The sequence below is a fragment of the Drosophila takahashii genome, chromosome 3L (genome assembly GCF_030179915.1).
Source record: "Drosophila takahashii strain IR98-3 E-12201 chromosome 3L, DtakHiC1v2, whole genome shotgun sequence".
Lineage (NCBI taxonomy): Eukaryota > Metazoa > Arthropoda > Insecta > Diptera > Drosophilidae > Drosophila > Drosophila takahashii.
In genome coordinates, this window is record NC_091680.1 from 8018343 (window position 1) to 8037631 (window position 19289).

Here is a 19289-nt window from a genome sequence, read left to right on the forward strand (position 1 = left end):
CTATGATTCGCTCATCAATTTTTCTGCTGATGAATCTGAATTCCCAAAGGCGAAAAAGATAGGATCAGTTTGTCTCTGAAGGTCTGAAGGAATATCACGAGTCCTCGAACCGCAACGTCGGCAATACTAATGTCAATTTGTCAGGCTACCAAATCGAGGCACAGCAAGTGCCCGTCCCACCCTCCAGACGGTTCTTCCTCTTCCCTGAGCTGCGGATCCCGGAGATTCTGAAGAGTCGTTCACGTTGTCGTTGTCGTATGATATATGAGCGCCCTGCCCAGTTGCTGCTGCCACGGTCGCTGTGGCTGCCGTAACCGCGCCTCTTAACTCCCAAGCAGACACTGAGAAAAAATGAGTTTTAGAATCCTGGTGGAAGTTATAAAAAGTATTACCTGTGGGAATGTATTTTTTATTCAATATATTTAAAAATATTTGAGGTTAATATCATGGTTTAAAATGCGCGGATCCACGGGGATGATATGGGCGATATATTACACCTCAATCACATCTACAAGGCCCCATAACAATATCCTAAGTATTAGTTAAATTTTTGAGTATCCAAATGGAGACTCTTATTCTGTCATTAATAGAAAACTGATTCTTAAACAACAATGATTTTGTACCTCAATTCCCTGTTACTAAGTTATCTAATATATTAAAATTGTTTTTGTAACTTATTCTCAATTACGCTAAGAAGTATGCTACATTTTTGTGCATGGTGATGTCCTTTATATTAAGCAATATAAAAAGCAATTATAAGATTGCTTAAGACATATTAAAATATTTTTTTTGCACAAATCTGTAATATAATATGTATAAATGTAAAAAAAAACGAAACTAGCTACTGGCATTTAAAATTAAAAACTATATACTACATTTTCTTTTTTATTTTTTAAAGTTTATTATGAATAACTATTTTCTATAAATTTACTAAAAAACCCATAACTTTTTTTTATTTTCTTTGAAGGTAAATTTTTCCTGAGTGCACGTTTGAAGCCAAGCCGAAGTTGAGCCGAAGTCGAGGCCGGTTATGTTCGTTGGCAGCGCTGCGACTGCGACGTGGGCAGCGATTTTTAGCCTGTTCTCCGCTCTTCGCTTTGCTCCAACGTTTGTTTGTTTTGCGTTCGGGCTTCGTTTTACGTTTTTGTTTTCATTTCATTCGCCTCTCCCTCATTCTCTGTCTCGGTCTCTTCGCGCAATATCGGCTGACTTGGAACCGCAGAGCGCTCTACAGTTCAGTTTCTTGGGACTCTCTGCGCGGTTAACTTCGCCGATCGGACATGCGCGACTCTATATCTGAAAAATCAAAAGAGTAGGAAGGCTGAAAAAAACCCGTCTCGCTATATTCGTCGGCCGTGTTGTTGGTGTCTATCTGTGTCTTTTGTCAATGTTTTCAACCCAACTCAAGGGGAAGCCATTTCGCCTTTCTTCTGAAAATTTTCAGAAAAATACAAAAATTGTATGGAAAATTCCAAAATTGTTAGTGTTTTTAGTGTGAAAAGTGAACATCAGTGATCAGTGAAAAGATCGTCTGGAGAATAAAAAACACGCGCTTTACTCGGTTCCCCTGCTTATCAAGCACATGCCTATATTATACAATTTACCAACAGTCTCTTACAATCTGTTCGCCGCAAAAGTTGAATGGAATAAATTTTAATCTTCTTTTTTGCACCATACGTGACAATAAATGAAGTAAGTTTCGATTGTCTCCATCTGTAATCGGCATTTTTTGCTGTTTACATTTTTTGTAATATTTTTTGAGGAAGTGTAAATTCTTACAACAGAAATGTATTTTTGATATTGAGATTCAAAATTAACATGTTTGTGTTTGTGTTTATTTATTCAGTGATTGTGTTATTTTCTACAACATAAAACTAAATCAACTACTTAAAGTTTAAATTACATAATAAGATAATAATATAAAGATTTTTGTTTGTTGTTTCTCGCATACATTTATTTAATTTTGAGTAAAAATTAAAATCCGCAAGTCTCTCAAAAATTTCACAAAAAAATGATCAGTAAACTGTACAATAGTTTCTTAAATTCTTAACCATTACAACTTTATTTTCTTTTTTCCAGCATGTTAATATTAAAACTTCCTAAAATGATAAACCAACTGTGGCTTCTGCTGCTTCTATCACTCTTAACCCTACAAGGCCCACAGCCTTCGACCGGCATGGGTTACAAGACGCAATCGAATGTGGAGTTGCTGGAAAACGATTCGCGATACATCTCATATCAAGGTAGGTTCGATTCGAGGTGGGGATTATCAAAACTACACGAAACTGTGTCAATTGCAAGGCAATCAATCAAGTTGGCCACTTGAGGGGAGCTGTAAATTGGGTTGATGTCTGTCAGAGTTCTAAGTGGTTCCGAGAGTCTGCACTCGATGGCGCAATGTTCGGTCAACAGGTGGCATTCCATCCATTCCAGCCATTCCACCCATCTGCCCACCTGTTTGCTGGTCCGGCATGTCAACAATGATCTCGATTTAAAAGAATTCCCCGACCAGCCGCTTTTATGACACCCCAATACATCCGTGTATCTGCTGCTTTTAATCAGAAAACGCTTCGTGTTTTGCATTTTGCTTAAATATTTGTTCTTTTTTCTTGTTTTTTTTTGCAATGAAATTTATCTTGAAGTCCGGCTCAAAATGTGAACTCAGCTCAACGTTTTGTTGACAATGATTTTAATTTTTGTATAGCGCTTTTTTCACCTCAAGTTAAATATTAAAAATTCGATGGAAATTTTTTGTTTACCCAAGAAAAGTAAGAGCCCTCCAGTTGCACTTCAATTTTACGTAATTTATATTTCACTAATGAATCAGAAGGAAGAGAAAATCCTTAATGGAAATGGGTCTTTTGTTTTGTGATATAATATGGTTAATGATCCATTGTTTTGCCGATGGGGCACTAAATAGTTACAGTTCACTAACTAGTTTTAAATGTTTTAAATACGAATTACAATTATATTTTTTATTCCAGATTTAATGTCAACGGCCAAACGATTTTACGATCCCGAAACGAGTTGGTACTCGGAAATGCTGTTCGACGTGGCCAGGAACCAAGTGATAGTCGGCGCCAGGTAAAAACCGGGAGCCTATTATTATTATAGTTATTATAGATTTTGTTTCCGGTCTATTGAGTCACGGTTAAGCCGTGTACCTAGTCATTATGACTGTTTTCTTTTTTGTTATACTTTAAAACCCCAAAGATATGCTTATAGGACTCACTTTTTAATTAGTCGCACCGATAAGTGGGTCATTATTTTGGACGTTGATAGCGATAACGAACGAAAGGGAAAACACCCCCGAAAATAAATCTTCAACTAAGCGTTTGTTGGCTTTGGGTTATCAGCACAAGGCATTACGTAAAATTCAACTATCTGAGGAAAATAAACAGATGCATTGCGTACTCGAAACGGGTACCGATAATGTTCTGTTTCTGGTTTTTGGCGTATTACGCAAGCTAAAAAAAAATATACAAAATCGTATAAAAATGAAAGTGCACGCACTGCTATACCAAAAATCTTAAGCAAATCAGCGAAGCTCGAAAAAAAAACCCTCGAAGAGAACTTATCTCGAGTACCTGCTGTGCGCAAGGGAATAAATAAAGATAATTGAGTGTAAAAAGAATAAAAAAAATTATAAAAGAGGGGAAAAAGAAAAAAACGAAAAGGTAACCAAATAATATTGCAGGGCCGAGAGAGAAGTGGTGTACTCCATTTATTTGTTGAGCAATTTAATGTACGAGTACGCGTATCTGTATCTGTAGCCGGGTTACTTGGTTCTTGTAGTTTGCTTTTCATTTACGCGCTGAGAACTCGGTGCTCGAAGTTTATTTGTTTCTGCCTCGCATAGATATATGGATGCGACACCTCTCCAGTGGAAACCCCGATAAGGTACACACATGGACGCAGATGTCTATAGTGTCGTCACGTTGATAAACCCACCAATACGTGCAGGGCCCTTAACCCATTGCTGCCCAGGGGAAGTCGTTTATCATTGCCGTTGTCGTCAATCATTTGTCAGACTTTTCAGTTTTTTTCTCTGTTCTTTATAGCACACGATTTTCACTTCGACCGAAACTCTACTCTATTATTTTTTTCACACTCATATCATACCAACCTCTGAATTATGGCACAACGATAAGAGTGGCCCGATATAAAAACCGTTTGTAGCGAAGGGCAGTTGCTCCAAATAGGGAATTATGGTGCTGCCTGTAAGTAGGCGGCCAGATAGGCAAGTGGGCTTTATTAACCACATAAAACGTAATTTATTTTTATAATGTGTGGGCTTAGTTGATAAAGGCAACTAATCAAAGGGACTAGACGGGTTTTTAGATTGCAGCAGCCGCTGGGATTTCTTTTTAACATTTTGCCTAAGACTTCGTTTAATGCCTTGAGCTGGTCGATGAAAGATAAACTTTTATGTCGGGAAAGTCAGCGTGGCTTCATTATAAATATCGTCAATATATGTCACAAATTTGGATCAATCAGTTATTTTAATTTACATTTTCGAAAGGCCCCTTAATAAATGGTTTGTATTTCTTATAAATTAATAATCAAGTCAAAAGCAAATCCTTTAAGTCAGAGTAAAATCAAAATGTCCAAGGTAATATTTTACAATTATCTTCAAGATAAACACCATCTTAAATCAAAAATCCAAATCTCTGTTGAACAGTTTAGATTGCGTGCTTCGCCCCAGTGTTCAACTATCTACCTCGGTGCTTTCCCGATTTCAGTTCTAATCTCTAGTTAACCACCAAAGGTTAACAATCATCCTTGTTAAAGCGGTTTCGATAAGGCTTCTTTCGAATAAGAAATAAACATAGAGCTCACTTTGAAGACCCGCAAGTCGAAAGCCACCGAATGACCCTCGGAGTTGCCGCAACGCAAACCATCTCTAATCGCAGACCGCATTTTAATTGTGGCAATCCGCCCGAACATATGGGCACTTCCAAAATGTCGCTCGGGACATTTGCACACCTTTAAAGTTGAAAATAAATTGTAAAACAATGGATTTTAATTTTAATTATGGGCTTTTCTTTTCACTCTTCCCAAGCTCTATTTTTGGTAAAAATCTTATTTTTGTACCACTTTTAGTTTTTAAGATATCGGTAAAAAACTGCCGTATTCGCTCGGGACAAAAATAGAAGTGGATTTCGAGGAAGTTCATACAACACCAGAAATTAGCAAATTCTGATGGAATATTTGAATGCGATTTTTTTTAGAATGTTGTTCAAACATGTCGCTGTGAAATACTTTTGGTTTTACTCAAAAATTCTTTGCCGTTTTTTTTTTATGCAGTTTCAACCACATTCGCTCGGGACATGTCGCTCGGGACATTTTTTCCGACTGTTTTGTGAAGCGGATTTCTTTACCTCTATCTCTCAATTGCTGGATGTTTTGCTTTTAACTTAATAGTTTAGCATGTGAATGAAGCATTCAGTACAGAAAAATGTTACATATTAGCATTCCTATAGGATAAATTAACAACAGAAGACAGGTCCAAAAAATAACAAAAAAATAGCCAAAAACTGATTTTTGCGTATATTGGTGGAGTTTGTCATAAAAATAATCAAACTATACTCCAAATTTGTAGTTAAGCTCAGTATCCAACTAATTAGAAAGTAATATCGGGGCAAAATCATGTGGAAATATGTTTTATTCAAGTTTCAAGGTTTTTGGCTTGGTGGACTTTTTTTTGGAAGTGCCCATATCTAAACTAGTTGTACAATGGTTTTTATGATTTCTGCGGTTAGGATGGGCAATTGCCGAAGAACTGGTAGTGGTGGTAATACATACTATACCATATACCATAGACTACGGCATCTGCGGGGGACTGTCGTGTGCAGATGTGCTGGTGAGTGCATGCTCCTTGTATCTGGACTGCAGCACACTTGACACGACTGCAAGATCGGATTACTGCCAGCCGCCTGTTGACGGGCTCTGGAAAATGGGAATGGAATCGGAATCGAGAGTGGAATGGGCATGGAATCGGGACTGGAATGGGAATGAATATGGGACTCCTCGAGTCTTTTGCCCGTGTCCCATGACGAGTGACGAGGCAACTTGGTCGGTTGGTAACCATCGCGTAATTTTCTGTCATGAACGGGGAACTAGAGAGGGGCTTGGGTACACTGAAAAAAATTAATAATATATATATCCATATTATATTTTATATAATATAGTATCTATTGTAAGGATATAAAAGTAAAGCCGTTTAAAAAACTAATTTGTGTTTTATTAAACCTTTATCGCCTCCCTCACAAATCTCAAATTTTACATTATTTGAAATATATATTGGGACATAGGTTCGGATTACTTCAAGAACCTTTTAAATTTATAAAGTATTCAAATTCTGTTTTTATATAAATCTGAAGCAAGTTTTGAAACTATTTAGAAGCCAAATTTAAATATTTGAATTTTTGGTGGGAGCACCGAAGTACAACCTTTTTAAATGTCAACATAAAACTCCCATTGTCTTTAATATCACAGTGCATTGGGTTCGTGGTCCCATGCAACTGGCCGAAATTTGATATAGACTGCATTAAAATAATATTGCGTTTTGTTTTCGCTTTCGTTCGCTCGCCTTCGAGCAGCAACCTTTTTGTGAGTTCCTGCATTACCAGTACATATAGTATTTATATGTATTATTTTTCGGAGGGGTCGCTTTGTGTTGTGCCTTGTCGCAAATGGAGCATGCAAATGACCTGCTGGGAAGCATTTGAAATGTTTATACATATGGCCAAACAAAATGTTATATAAACAAGGAAATTATTTTCGTGTGTTGTGCATTAACCATAATACTGTCTTTCCACTCGAATATCGTCGAGAGGACGATGTTAGGAGGTCTATGTAGTCAGGGATTTCATTACAATAAAAAATATCGAACAACTTTTCTTCAATATTAAACAACATTTACTAAACCCTTACCATGATCGTTGGTAAGGAAACACCCAAAATGCCCAAATTACTTGTAACTCAATCTCTGAACTACAAGATACAAAAATGCACCTGTGACAGTCGACGTCAGCTCGCCGGCTACTGGAGCACACGGATGCCGAAATTGAAATCAAAATTAATCAAACCGTGTTGCACCAACCCCCTTGAAGGCAGGGGCGTATTAAAGGGGAGCAGGGCATTCAGCAAACTGTGCGCAAGTATTTTGCATATTTCTATTAAAAACCTCTTGAGCGGCTCCAGACTGACACATAGCTATTCGAACGCGGATTGAGATTGAGAACAAGGAATGCGGTAGCGTAGGCCGAGCTCAGAAAAGAGTACAGGCAAAACTGCATAAAGTGGCTCAACATTAAAATTGCATAAGCACAAAATGACCGGAAAAATTAAATAATTAATATTTTCTATATTTTATTTTTTTAATACTTATGTAGATTTGAATGAAAATTAAATAATTTAAATTTAAAAACATAAAATTCGTTAAAAGAAATTTAGAAATTTATCTAAAATTACATACCCAAGTAAAAAAATATTATATTTGGTGGTTTTTTATTACATTGCAATGTTCTGTATATCTGTTCAAAATTATTTTTTGAGTAATGCCAAAAATTCTACTTTTGGAAGTTTGTCTGTGACTGCTGCAGTTTTGGCAGAGATTAGCGACGGCCAGTGCAACGGCAATTTTAATTACAAGTAACCCATTTAAGCCTGGCCAATGAGATTTGCCGCCGGAGCGGCAGACAGAACGCCCACGCACCTGGCGCACCGGCGGCCACTTGAGCAACTGTTGGTAACTCCCAGGTATAAAATAACTGGCAATAGGCGACTGGCGGCGGCGACACCGCATTTTTAATAGCCCCAGTCCCAGCTGAATATGTATCCGTATCTGGGGCCCCAACTCCACTTGCTCCACTGAGCTTACAAAGAGGCCTTTTTGTTATCTTGTCGCGCTTGTCGTTCAAATAAAAGTTGGCGGCGGCGCAAGGTGTGCGAAATATGCGAACTGCGAATGCTCAATGGTGCACACACTCGAAAATATCAATACCCCATCTCTCGAAGACATGTAGATCATTATTGTGGCTATGTCGGTGATGCAAATGGGTCATGGCGAATTTAAAAGCGTTACAGTTTACCCAATTTTTATAGTTTTTTGTATATTTTATTTTATTTTTATTGAGTATTACAAAAGTTAAACCTAGTTTTGCTGAATGTATTTATTTTTTGAATCATTCTTGCACAGGAAAAAATGAGCGCCCGATTCAACTGTTCATTTTAAGTTATTACCTTATCCCATCTTAAAACTTTAAATGAGAATGAGAAAAATTATTTTTTATATTACATTTAAAAATTTACAATTGTGTTAAAAATGGGAAAATCACTCCCTCACACCCTTGAGGCTTTCACAAGAATTATTGATGGCTATAAACTTATTACTTCAACTTATCATTACGTGCTGTTTAGGTCCGTTTCAAAAATTTTGCGATAATTTCTAAGAGCCGCCGGGAAGCTTAGAGAAGATACCGCAAGCTGCATATGATGATGATCGAGCGAGCAAACATCCGAGTATTTCCATGTACAATGTTGGCATATTTGCACGCACGCGCTCCGTAAAGATAGCGAATGGCAAAGAATAATGACAAATACAAATTAAACAACTAACAAAACAAACCGAAACAGCACACGAGATTACGAGCAGAACCGAGTCGAAATAAAAAAGAAAGAACGCGGGGAAAGAAAAGCTATACATGTGTATCGGCCTTTTTTCACACCTAAGCGGAATTTTCGCTGCTGCCAGGTGAAACGAAAGATAAAATCAGGTGAGGCGGCTGATGAGTGCAAAAAAGGGGTGCGGGGAGGTTTTTCGAAAGCCAATGCTAATTGACAAGGCCGTTGCTTATCGCTCACTGGGTGTTGTTTGTTGGTTCTGCTTAAAAAACAGCTCATTGAACTTGCCAGAGCCACAGAAAAAAATTTAAATAGTTTTTTGGTTCAATTAGATATAAAAAACCTCAATAACGTTTAAATCTTTAAAGGAGTATTAATATTTTAATAGCAGAAAATTTCAGTTTTGTGGTTTACTTTATAATGTAAAAATAATGTGAGCAGTAAAAGTCTTTAATACTCTTGTATTCTTTTATTTAAAATAGAAACGACTTAAAATTTTTGTAGTCTTCAAAAGCAGTACATAAAAATTTTATTTTTCAATTTTTATACCATAATTTGGGGATTTTGTTGACCATCTTTGATTTATTGGTTATTTTTAGGACCGATAGCAAGTGGAACTAAGTAAACGATTGCGAGCGTTTTGTTAAATTTTCACCGCCTTCGTATAAGTAGGCATGGCAAATGTAATCATTTCGTTGAGGCCTCACTTGCCGGGGTACTCAACTCAACTTACCAAGAACTGTACACTGTGACGAGCACAATCAGCAGTAATTAATTTTCGCAGCCGTTAAGTCTAGGCGAAATTTACACACGACATGCTTTTTATTATTTTTTTGTTGCATTTTTGCAGTCACATTCCCCGGCTTTTGTCGTGTCATTTTCACATGGATATTTGAATGAATTAGTGTCGTTGGTGTTTTTTTTTATTCGATTTCCGGTTACGCCTCACTGAAAGCCTTTGAAAACACTCCCCGAACACTTGAGATCCACCCATCCGTTGATATAGGGGCTTTTCAGGCGCTAAGACGTCTGAGTTGTAATCTTGGGTTCTAATGCAGTTCTATGGCCTTTACGATTGCACTGTCGACTTATATGGGACTATAAACTTAAGAGTACTTACCAGTATTTCTATATTGACACGTTTCAGCTAACATAACCTTGCACAACAGCCCCTAACAGCGGTCAATAAATCCTAGAGAACTTGTCAATACTTCAAAGTCGCTAGGTACAGCACGAGTAGGGAACAAGGTTCAAATGGTATAAATGCTAGGATGTTGGCAATTAAAAGCCATATAATATGATCAGAATCTAACGAGTGTCTTTAGCACTTTAACACTAAAAAGTGCAATAATGTTGCAGAGAAATATGATTAATTGTGAAAGGGCTTAAAAAGCTCTTCAGATAACTCTGCCATTTCATGTGTGGTTTTATGACAGATCAATTAATTATCACTTAATCAAGGGTCGGAATTTAAGCGTGAAACATCCATGGAAGCCATATAATATTTGCATCTGCCAACGCCTAAAATACACCTTTGCTTTTAGTCGATCGCCGGCGATATTGACAGCTGCTCTGGGGATCTCACTTCGCATCGCGAATGTTTGGGAAGGGCGACTTGCGACCAATGTTTGTCGATGGCTGAGCTGCGTTTTTCGCAAATGTTGGCGTGTTTATTACCTCATCACGTACCGCTTAAGACGCACAAGCATCGCGTGGAGCTCGGGTTACACCTGAGCGATATACCTACCTATATATTTACCTGAGTTACAACTGGACGGGGGCCGAAGTGCCACGCGCCTTGCGCCAGCTGCAATCCGAATGATTGATATTGGGCGAGCTGGCTGACGATCCAGTAAATGCACGGGGAAAAATGTGTCGAAAGTTTAAGGGAAATTAAAAAACGCATATCTTATCTTACAACTCTGAAAAGATAATGCCATTAACGGAATATTATAAACTATTTGTAAATTATTATTATTATATGTTTGCTATAAACAGAAACTGCTCCCCTTTTCGCCAAGTGTATTACCAGCTTTGACCAGCTCCGCATTCAATTTATATCCTAAGGCCGCTAAACAGCCGCAAGTGACCATTAGATGGCCGGACTGTGGGCAGTGATCTCTTTTCTCGCCCGGCTCTTTGGCGACGTCTGGTCGGCGGCATTCCTTCTCAAGCCCAAGCACGGCGGCATTCTCCGTTTTCCATTCTCCATTCCAATCTCAAGTCCCCCTGCCAAATCGCCATCGCCATTGCGATCACCACCTTTTAGCTGGAAAAATGCCGCTGTCCAACTCGAGATGTAACCATTTAGCAATTGCTTCTCGCGCATTCGAATGCACTTGATCTATTGATCTTCGTGTTCGTTTCGCCAAATGCGCGTAGCACAGTGGTTATCTTGGAATCACTGCTGTAGTTCCACAGTGGTACTTCTGAAAAAGTTCTTAAAGTTAAATAGGTATGAGATTATCATCCAACATGCATTAAAAAAGATTAACAAGTTCTGAAATTATTTAATATATTTTAAGATCTCAAATTGTCCAATGATTTTATTTACGGTGGCGAAAAAGTTTGCTAATTGTAAGAGCTATATTTTATATCCTAGAATCTGGGTTAATGTCGTTTTTAATTTACCTATGACGACATTCTTATCGATGTTCAACCCTCGCCTGTGTCTTTGCCGATATCTCAGCCTTCAAGATCGCCCACAAACGTTTGATTTTCCAAAACTTTTCCGAGCTTTTCCAAATGGACTACCACTGTGCCAGGGCCAAGTTTCGTTACCTGTTTGCCTTGCAGTTCAATGCACTGGCGGCCAACCAGTTCAAAATTATGACAGCTGATGGCCAGGAGGGTGCGAGGGGGCCGCAAGTGAAGCTGGAGCCGGAGTCAGCCTTATTTGTAAACAATTGTGGGCCGCCTCTCTAACTGTTATTGCTGGCCAATCGGACGTCTTTCAACGGTCTTGCACTGAATAAAAAAATGGAAAATATTTCTGTGTCCTGACTAGATTTAGATTAAAATGATTTCATTTATTTTCTTGGGAATATTATATTTAAGTAACTTATTCCGTAAATATCCTTTATTTTTGTACAAAATGAAACTCGTTTTATAAAATTAATCTTAACTTTGTAACCATTTTTTTTAGATGCTTTGCTAACTTCAAAGTATCGGAATTCCGAGCATAAATTTATTTTATAGCTTTAAATATTTTATTTTTGGGAAATCTTGTGATTTTCTCTCCGTGTGAATACAGAAATACATGGAATTTTTGATTGTTTCCTTGCAGGGACACCCTGTACCGCATGTCTTTCGATCTGGAGCCGCTGGAGAGGGCCAGCTGGGGGGCCACGCCGTCGGAGATTGCCATGTGCCAGGCAAAAGGCCAGTTGGAGCGATGGTGTCGCAACTATGTGCGCGTGCTCCATAGCTACGGTGAGAACCAGCTGTACGCGTGTGGGACGAACGCCTTCCAGCCGAGCTGTTCGTGGCGCCAGGTGAGTGGTCGTCCGAGCCGACCAAGTTGTCCCAGCTCATTGGAGTCGCTGGCTCCAGACAGACGCGCCGTTTACCCCAACCGTTTTTCATATTTTTTTGTTGTTTTTGATTTTGCAGATGGAGAACCTCAACGTCACGGGTGTGGACAGCGGCGTGGTCAAGTGTCCATTCCATCCGCAGGCGAACAGCACCAGTCTGCTGCAGTCCAATGGCCAACTCTTCGTGGGCACCGCCACCGATTTCTCGGGCAGCGATGTGGCCATCCTGCGCACAGGAGTGCAGTCCAATGAGGTGGGTTTATTGGCCATCAATTAAGATTAGACCACACTGCGTATGAGTAATATTCGTGTGAGCAAAGATATCGTAAAATCAACAAAGTTGTATAAATCTAGTTTTTATTGCCTAATAGACTAATTTTACTAAAATTTTTTTTTTTTAGAATAAGTTTTGGTCAGGAATAATGAAAATTTTCGTTCTTACATTTTCGATCATATCACATTTACGTGGCCCCATATCAAGTTAAAAATGATCTTAAAAAAGGTTAAATTGACCTACGATTCATATCGATTTTTTTTTGGGTGTATATTCACTGATCGTGTTTTTACTTTAGTGTAGCACACATTGCAAATGATACATTTTTAAAATGCTCACTAATTTTAGTTAGTTTATTAAGTTAATTTGAAAACTAAATTGATTTTTTTGGAGTTAGGAATTTACCCATAAAATAAATTATAAATAATAATTTAATTATAATAATTTTGACTTTAGAGTAGCACACAGTGCGGATGATTAATTTTCAAATTTATGACTAATGTTAATTTGATAATTAAATTGTTTTTTCTTTAAGTGGGGAATTTAATTAAAAAATAAATTTAGACGCCGAAACTTTTTTATTCTTGTTCAAAGCTACGCAATGATTAATAATAAAATACAACTCTATGAACTGGCCTAGTAACACCACACCCCTGCCCACACTTCTAATGGTTCTATTATCCAATTTTCAGCGTTTTCTCCGCACCAAGCAGTACAACAACAACTGGCTGAGTGGAGCCCAATTCGTGGGAAGCTTCGAGGCTGGCAGCTTTGTGTATTTTCTACTCCGCGAATCGGCCGTCGAACACATGAGTTGCGGCAAGGTGAGTGATTACTTTTAATTTATATAATTTTTTAAACAACTAACAAAATTTATTTAAATTTTCAGGTGATCTACTCGAGGATTGCTCGTGTCTGCAAAAATGATATGGGCGGTGGTGGTCAGCTGCTGAAGGACAATTGGACGTCATTCCTTAAGGCTCGCATCAACTGCTCGCTGCCTGGGGAATATCCCTACTATTTTGATGAGATCCAAGGCATGACCTACGCCGAATCCGAGTCCATTCTGTACGCCACCTTCAGAACTTCGGGGTATGTTTTTCAGTAAAACTATAAATGAGGAAAAATTTTTATTAATTCTTTAATTTTCCCCCAATAGATCGAGCATTTATGGATCGGCAGTCTGTGCGTACAATTTGAGCTCCATCAACGAGGCGTTCGATGGGTTCTTCAAGCACCAGGAGCACCAGGATGCCGCCTGGCAGACGGTGAACGCCAAGCAGCGCAGTCAGTTCCAGTGCGGATCGAGCAGCTTTGGCCACTGGCTGGAGAGCTCGCGGTACCAGCTGATGGATGAGGCAGTGCAGCCAATTGGCGCCCAACCGTTGTACCACTCCAAGCTGGAACAGTTTGGCCGCTTGGCCTTGGACATCATAAACACTAAGACGGAGCAGGTTCATGTCCTATTCGTGGCCAGCAGTGGTAATCACATTAAGAAACTGTCGGTGAAGTACGGCAGCGAAGGAGCACAGACCTGTCTGGTGGAACTTTGGCAAGCGGATGATACGGGTACGAGTAGCCTGCTGAATATGGCCTACTTGAAAGTCAGCGACTCCCTCTATTTGGGCACCGACCTGGCCCTCACCCGCATCCCGGCCCAGCACTGCAGTCGCCATGTGTCGCAGTCCAGTTGCCTGAACTCCATGGATCCCTACTGCGGCTGGAACGAGCTGGTGGAGCGTTGCATGCCCCAGCCACTGGACTCCTCTGTCCTGCAGCACTGGCACCAGGCGCCGCAGATCACCTGTCCGGTGATCAATGCCCCCATCGATGGCGGTTGGTCCACCTGGAGTCCCTGGGCCGTTTGCCAGCAGCACGAGCAGCCGGATAGCAATTGCCAGTGCCGACAGCGCAGCTGTAACAATCCTCAGCCGCAACACGGAGGCTCCACCTGCGAGGGCATCAGGTATGTTGAAGTTCTATAAAACTATAGTTAGAAATAGAATTTTTTAAAATGTTATTCTTTACTCAAGTATTTTAGATTCTCATTTAATATTTGTTTTTTTAATATTTTCCGAATATTTTCATGCGGTTCTTTAACAATTCGAACAACTTTTGTTGAGTCACATTTTTGAAAATGAAAAATTCGTAAAATAAGTAATAAGGATTTAGCCAAAACAAAAAATATATTTTAGTTCCAATTTTTTTAATTGGCCAAAAAACGTTAAATTTGAAACAGTACTCTCTAATTGAATAGTAATCCTATAGACTTCGAGTCTTTTTCATTAATTCCTCTAAAACGTCTTCCTTTGAAATAAAATTAAAAACAAATGAAAAAATTGTTAATTTCTTAAAAATAGAAACAAGTTCGGATTTTTAAAAAAATATAAACATTGCCCCCTCAAAAAAAATATATATCCGCCAAATAGTTAGTTACAATCCGATTTTATACACAGCATTTTTACATTATATGAACATAATAAATTACTGATAATGATTAATAACATAGAAAACCCAGATTTGATTAGTATAAGAAGAAATGACTTAACAATTTTCAGAAATATAATTATTACAATAATTATTAATATTTATTAATTAAAATGAAACAAATACTAATTATTTATATTTATCACAGCACCCAGGTGACGAACTGCACCCAGCATGGCGGATGGACGGAGTGGTCGGCATGGTCGCCCTGCTCGCAGACCTGCGGCATTGCCGTGAAGATCCGGCGGCGCACCTGCGGCAATCCCCGTCCCGCGTACGGCGGTCGCACCTGCGTGGGCTCGGAGCAGTCGGAGATGTACTGCCGCCACCTGCCGCCCTGTCCGGTGGCCAAGCCGCAGTCCGTGGACGGCGGCTGGGGTCCGTGGGGCGAGTGGAGCGAGTGCAGTGCCCAGTGCGGCGGCGGCTTCCGGATGCGACGGCGGGAGTGCAACGATCCGGCTCCGCTGAACGGCGGCCTGGAGTGTCCGGGCTGTCGGCTGGACTACGAGGAGTGCAACATGCAGAGCTGCCAGGAGGTGCGCAAGATGAGCGCCTGGACGCCCTGGATGATGGTGGCGGGAGTGGGAGGCGGAAATTCCAGCGAACCGCACACGGAGAAGCGGTTCCGGTATATCTGCCGGGCAACCAGTCCGGATGCCAGTTCCGTTCGAGTGGCCCAGGCCAGGGAGGAGGTGCGCAACTGTCATGCGGACGGCACCTGTCAGCGGCAGGGGGGAGATCACGATTCGCAGGACTTGGAAACGGCGGATTGGTCGCCGTGCAGCGTCAGTTGCGGCGGTGGAACCCAGCAACGCCAGCGAGGAGGACGCGGAGGAACCCAGAGCAGGGTTTGCAATCTGCAAGCTTGTCCCGTGGACAACGACCAACAGCTGAGCAGCAACACCATGGACAACGAGGTGGAGCACGGGGAGTGGGGCTGCTGGTCGGAGTGGTCCGCCTGCTCGGTTACCTGCGGCCTGGGACTGCGGCGGAGGACACGCCGTTGCCTGGCGGGTCAGGAACGACTGTGCCAAGGTCGCGCCCTCGAGGAGCAGAAGTGTGAAATGGTTCCCTGCGAAGGTGAGTCATTATCAGCTTTCCTTTTCCCTTTTTTCAATATTAAATTCCTGATTTCTCTGTTAGATTTCCTGGGTTGGAGTTCGTGGAGCGAGTGGTCCAGCTGTTCAAGCGATGGCATTCGCCTGAGACATCGCCGCTGCCTGGTGGAGCAACCCGGTTCGATGGAGTGTCGTGGTGCGGAGTTCGAGAAGACCGCCTGTGTGCCCAATGAATGCGAGGGTAGGTTTTTGAGTTATTTTTCTAGTTGCTGGTGTTCTAATACTCATCCAATTCCTTTACAGAAACCCAGACCGCCTCAACCGCCACCCTGCCCATCGTGATCACCGTTTGCCTGCTTTTCACCGTGGCCTGTTGCTTGGCCACCTATCGATTCTGCAAAAAGCGTTTCCTCCTGAGTGCCGAGGAGGCTTTAAACAAAACTACGACGACAACGGCCAGCTTTGACACCTATCCCAATCAATACTCCAGCCTGCCCACCAAGGATGTAAGTAAAAGACTAAAAAAATAACATAAACATTAATAAATAATACAATAATAATACAATAATACAAATAATAATACAATAATACAATTTATTTAAATTATGCAACAAATATGTTTTATATTTTAACGTACCTTCATTTAAATATTTATTTAAATATGTATGATCTTTATTTTGCTCAATTAAAAATCATTATAAAGGAAACGATTTATTTAGATTATGCAACCAATTTGATTTTTATTTACATTTTGTTTTAATATTTATTTAATTTCTTAAGTTTTTTATTTCGTTTAATTAAAATGTAATATGAAGGCTACTTTAGAGGATTAAATTATTTGAACAAACTATCTAAGAAAGTAGATCATTTCAGTTTAAATTTGTTCTATGAAAAGGCATTGCCAATTAGACACTTTTATTACATAACTTATTTATGAATTTTTTTTTATTTTTTTATTTTTATTAGTGTCTCTTTTGAAGACTATTTTTAATGAATCCTCTTTCTTCCTTGCAGTACTACGATCAGCGACCCAAGCGGCAGTCCAGCTTCCGTATGCCCGCCAAGACCAGTAATTTGGGCAACGGCAATGGCACCATCAACCGGAACAACATGCACCACAATAATACGCCCAAGGTTCTGGCCAAGACCTATAACGATTGCGAAACGGGAACGTTGAAACGACAATCGGCGCTAAACAATTGCCGAAGCAACATCGATGACGAAAAGTTCTAGGGAAACGAGCTATCACCTAGAAACCACCAAGTGCCATCATTTGACATGACCAACCAACTGTCTATTGAAATGTTACAACGATAAAGTTTTTTTTTGCGCCAATTCCACGTTGCAAAAGTTCCTTCTTGACTCACATTGAGTCGTTTTAGTTAAGCTTATTGAGGTTACTTGACCTAAGTAGTTACAGCATGTAAGTTAGCCTAGAGCTAAGTTCAAAAAGTATTTTAGTTGGATCCAAAAATTTTGAAGTTTTTAATAAAACTGATTTTATAGTGTTTTTGCATTTAGTATTGTAGATACCGTCATTTGAAAATGTTGTATAAATTGTTTTAGTTTATGATATGGCCCAACAAACGAGACTGACCATTTATATAGAATATTTGCTTAAATTTCCGCAAAATTAAAGCCATGCAGCGAAATAAACAATTTTTAATATTAATTATATTATTTTTATTTAACTATAACTTATCACTGAACTGTCATAATGTATAGTGCTTAAAGTGCTGTAAAGAATAGTGCTTAAGTTGGATAAATCTATAAAATAAAGAATTTTTACTAACCGACTAAATGAAGTTATCTTTCCAAGAAGATTTTATAAATGTAAAGACGTTTACTACACAAATATAAGAAAGCGATACAAAACCGATGTTGTAGTGGAGGGATGTAAAATGAAACGTTTCCCAGTTAGACAGGTTCGAACAATTTATATATTTTTTGTTATTGTTCCCAATTGTACACCAATTGAGTAATTAATGTATAACTCGATGGTACATATTCTTTTTCTATTTCCAGAAATGTTCTTGCTGATTGACCTATGATTGGGCAATTTATATACGGCCCTGTTCTAGTTTTCACTTCCGAAAGATTCACACGGAATCGAATTTTCCAGACCTGTTCGATGACTCACTTCCGAAAGAACTGCACGGATTCAAATATCCCTTGTTGTTACTCTGTTAACTTCCGAAAAATTCACAAGGAAACCATCCGCCAAGCATTTGACAGGCGGACTTAAATCCGCCAGCATGAAATGAAATTCACTTCCGAGTGAAAACTGGAACAGGCTGGATAATCTTTTATCAGTACATACTTCTTTACATCATGAAAACCTCGATTGTTTTGCTGGTTTCTCGGCTTCGCATTTATACACAGAAAATAAAACAAAAATTTGTTTTGCAGCTATGAACTTATTTTTATACCTTAACCTTTTATGTCTAATTTAAAGACACAAAAACCGGTTTAAAAAAAATATTTAAAATAATTTCATACTCAAATTTAATTTTTTTGAAAAAATTTAAGTGAGAAAAACAATTTAATTAAACACTTTAGCACATTAAACTAGCAGAATATTTTTTTCTAAGTGTAGTAAAAAATATAAATATGTTTGATTTTTTAGGATTATTAGATTAGATTGTGGTTCAAAAATAGTCCACACAATATGTGAACTAGCTCCCTTCATAGAAAGTCGAACTTTGTTATCCGCGGAGCAAATTCTCAACTTAAAAATGATTTTGTGTTCGGAATTGCGGAAACTACTCATACTTCTAATATTCGTTTATCATGGGCGAATTTTAGCATTTACAACTTTGGAAATTCAATGGCCAATGGCGAATGCGATGGAGGAGGAGATGGCTCTATTCAATCCCTTCCATAAATTGTTCCATTGAAACGGATCATTGCAGGTGACGCAGTACAATATCATCGACATGACCGTTTTAAGGGAAAAGATTCAGTATACAGGCAGGCTGGTTAACCTGAACGAAAATGAGTACAAATTGTTAGAGGTTTGTGTTTCAATCAGGGACCGAACATGGAACATGGAACATGGAACATGGCACATGGAACATGGAACATGGCACATGGAACATGGCACATGGAACATGGAACATGGAACATGGAACATGGAACATGGAACATGGAACATGGCACATGGCACATGGAACATGGCACATGGAACATGGAACATGGCACATGGAACATGGAACATGGAACATGGAACATGGAACATGGAACATGGAACATGGAACATGGAACATGGAACATGGAACATGGAACATGGAACATGGAACATGGAACATG

The 19289-nt window shown here is 39.3% G+C and overlaps 1 protein-coding gene across 1 annotated transcript; it reads left to right on the forward strand.

The window, feature by feature from the left end:
• The first annotated feature begins 1238 nt into the window (after positions 1-1238).
• Positions 1239-17787, forward strand: Sema5c (Semaphorin 5c). The gene is made up of 12 exons (XM_017141645.3): positions 1239-1692; positions 2080-2243; positions 2985-3084; positions 11915-12122; positions 12241-12414; positions 13128-13259; positions 13325-13527; positions 13595-14401; positions 15071-16002; positions 16066-16221; positions 16284-16486; positions 16995-17787. The coding sequence occupies exons 1-12, from the start codon at positions 1688-1690 to the stop codon at positions 17211-17213; spliced, it is 3303 nt and encodes a 1100-aa protein (XP_016997134.2). The 5' UTR covers positions 1239-1687; the 3' UTR covers positions 17214-17787.
• Positions 17788-19289: the final 1502 nt, after the last annotated feature.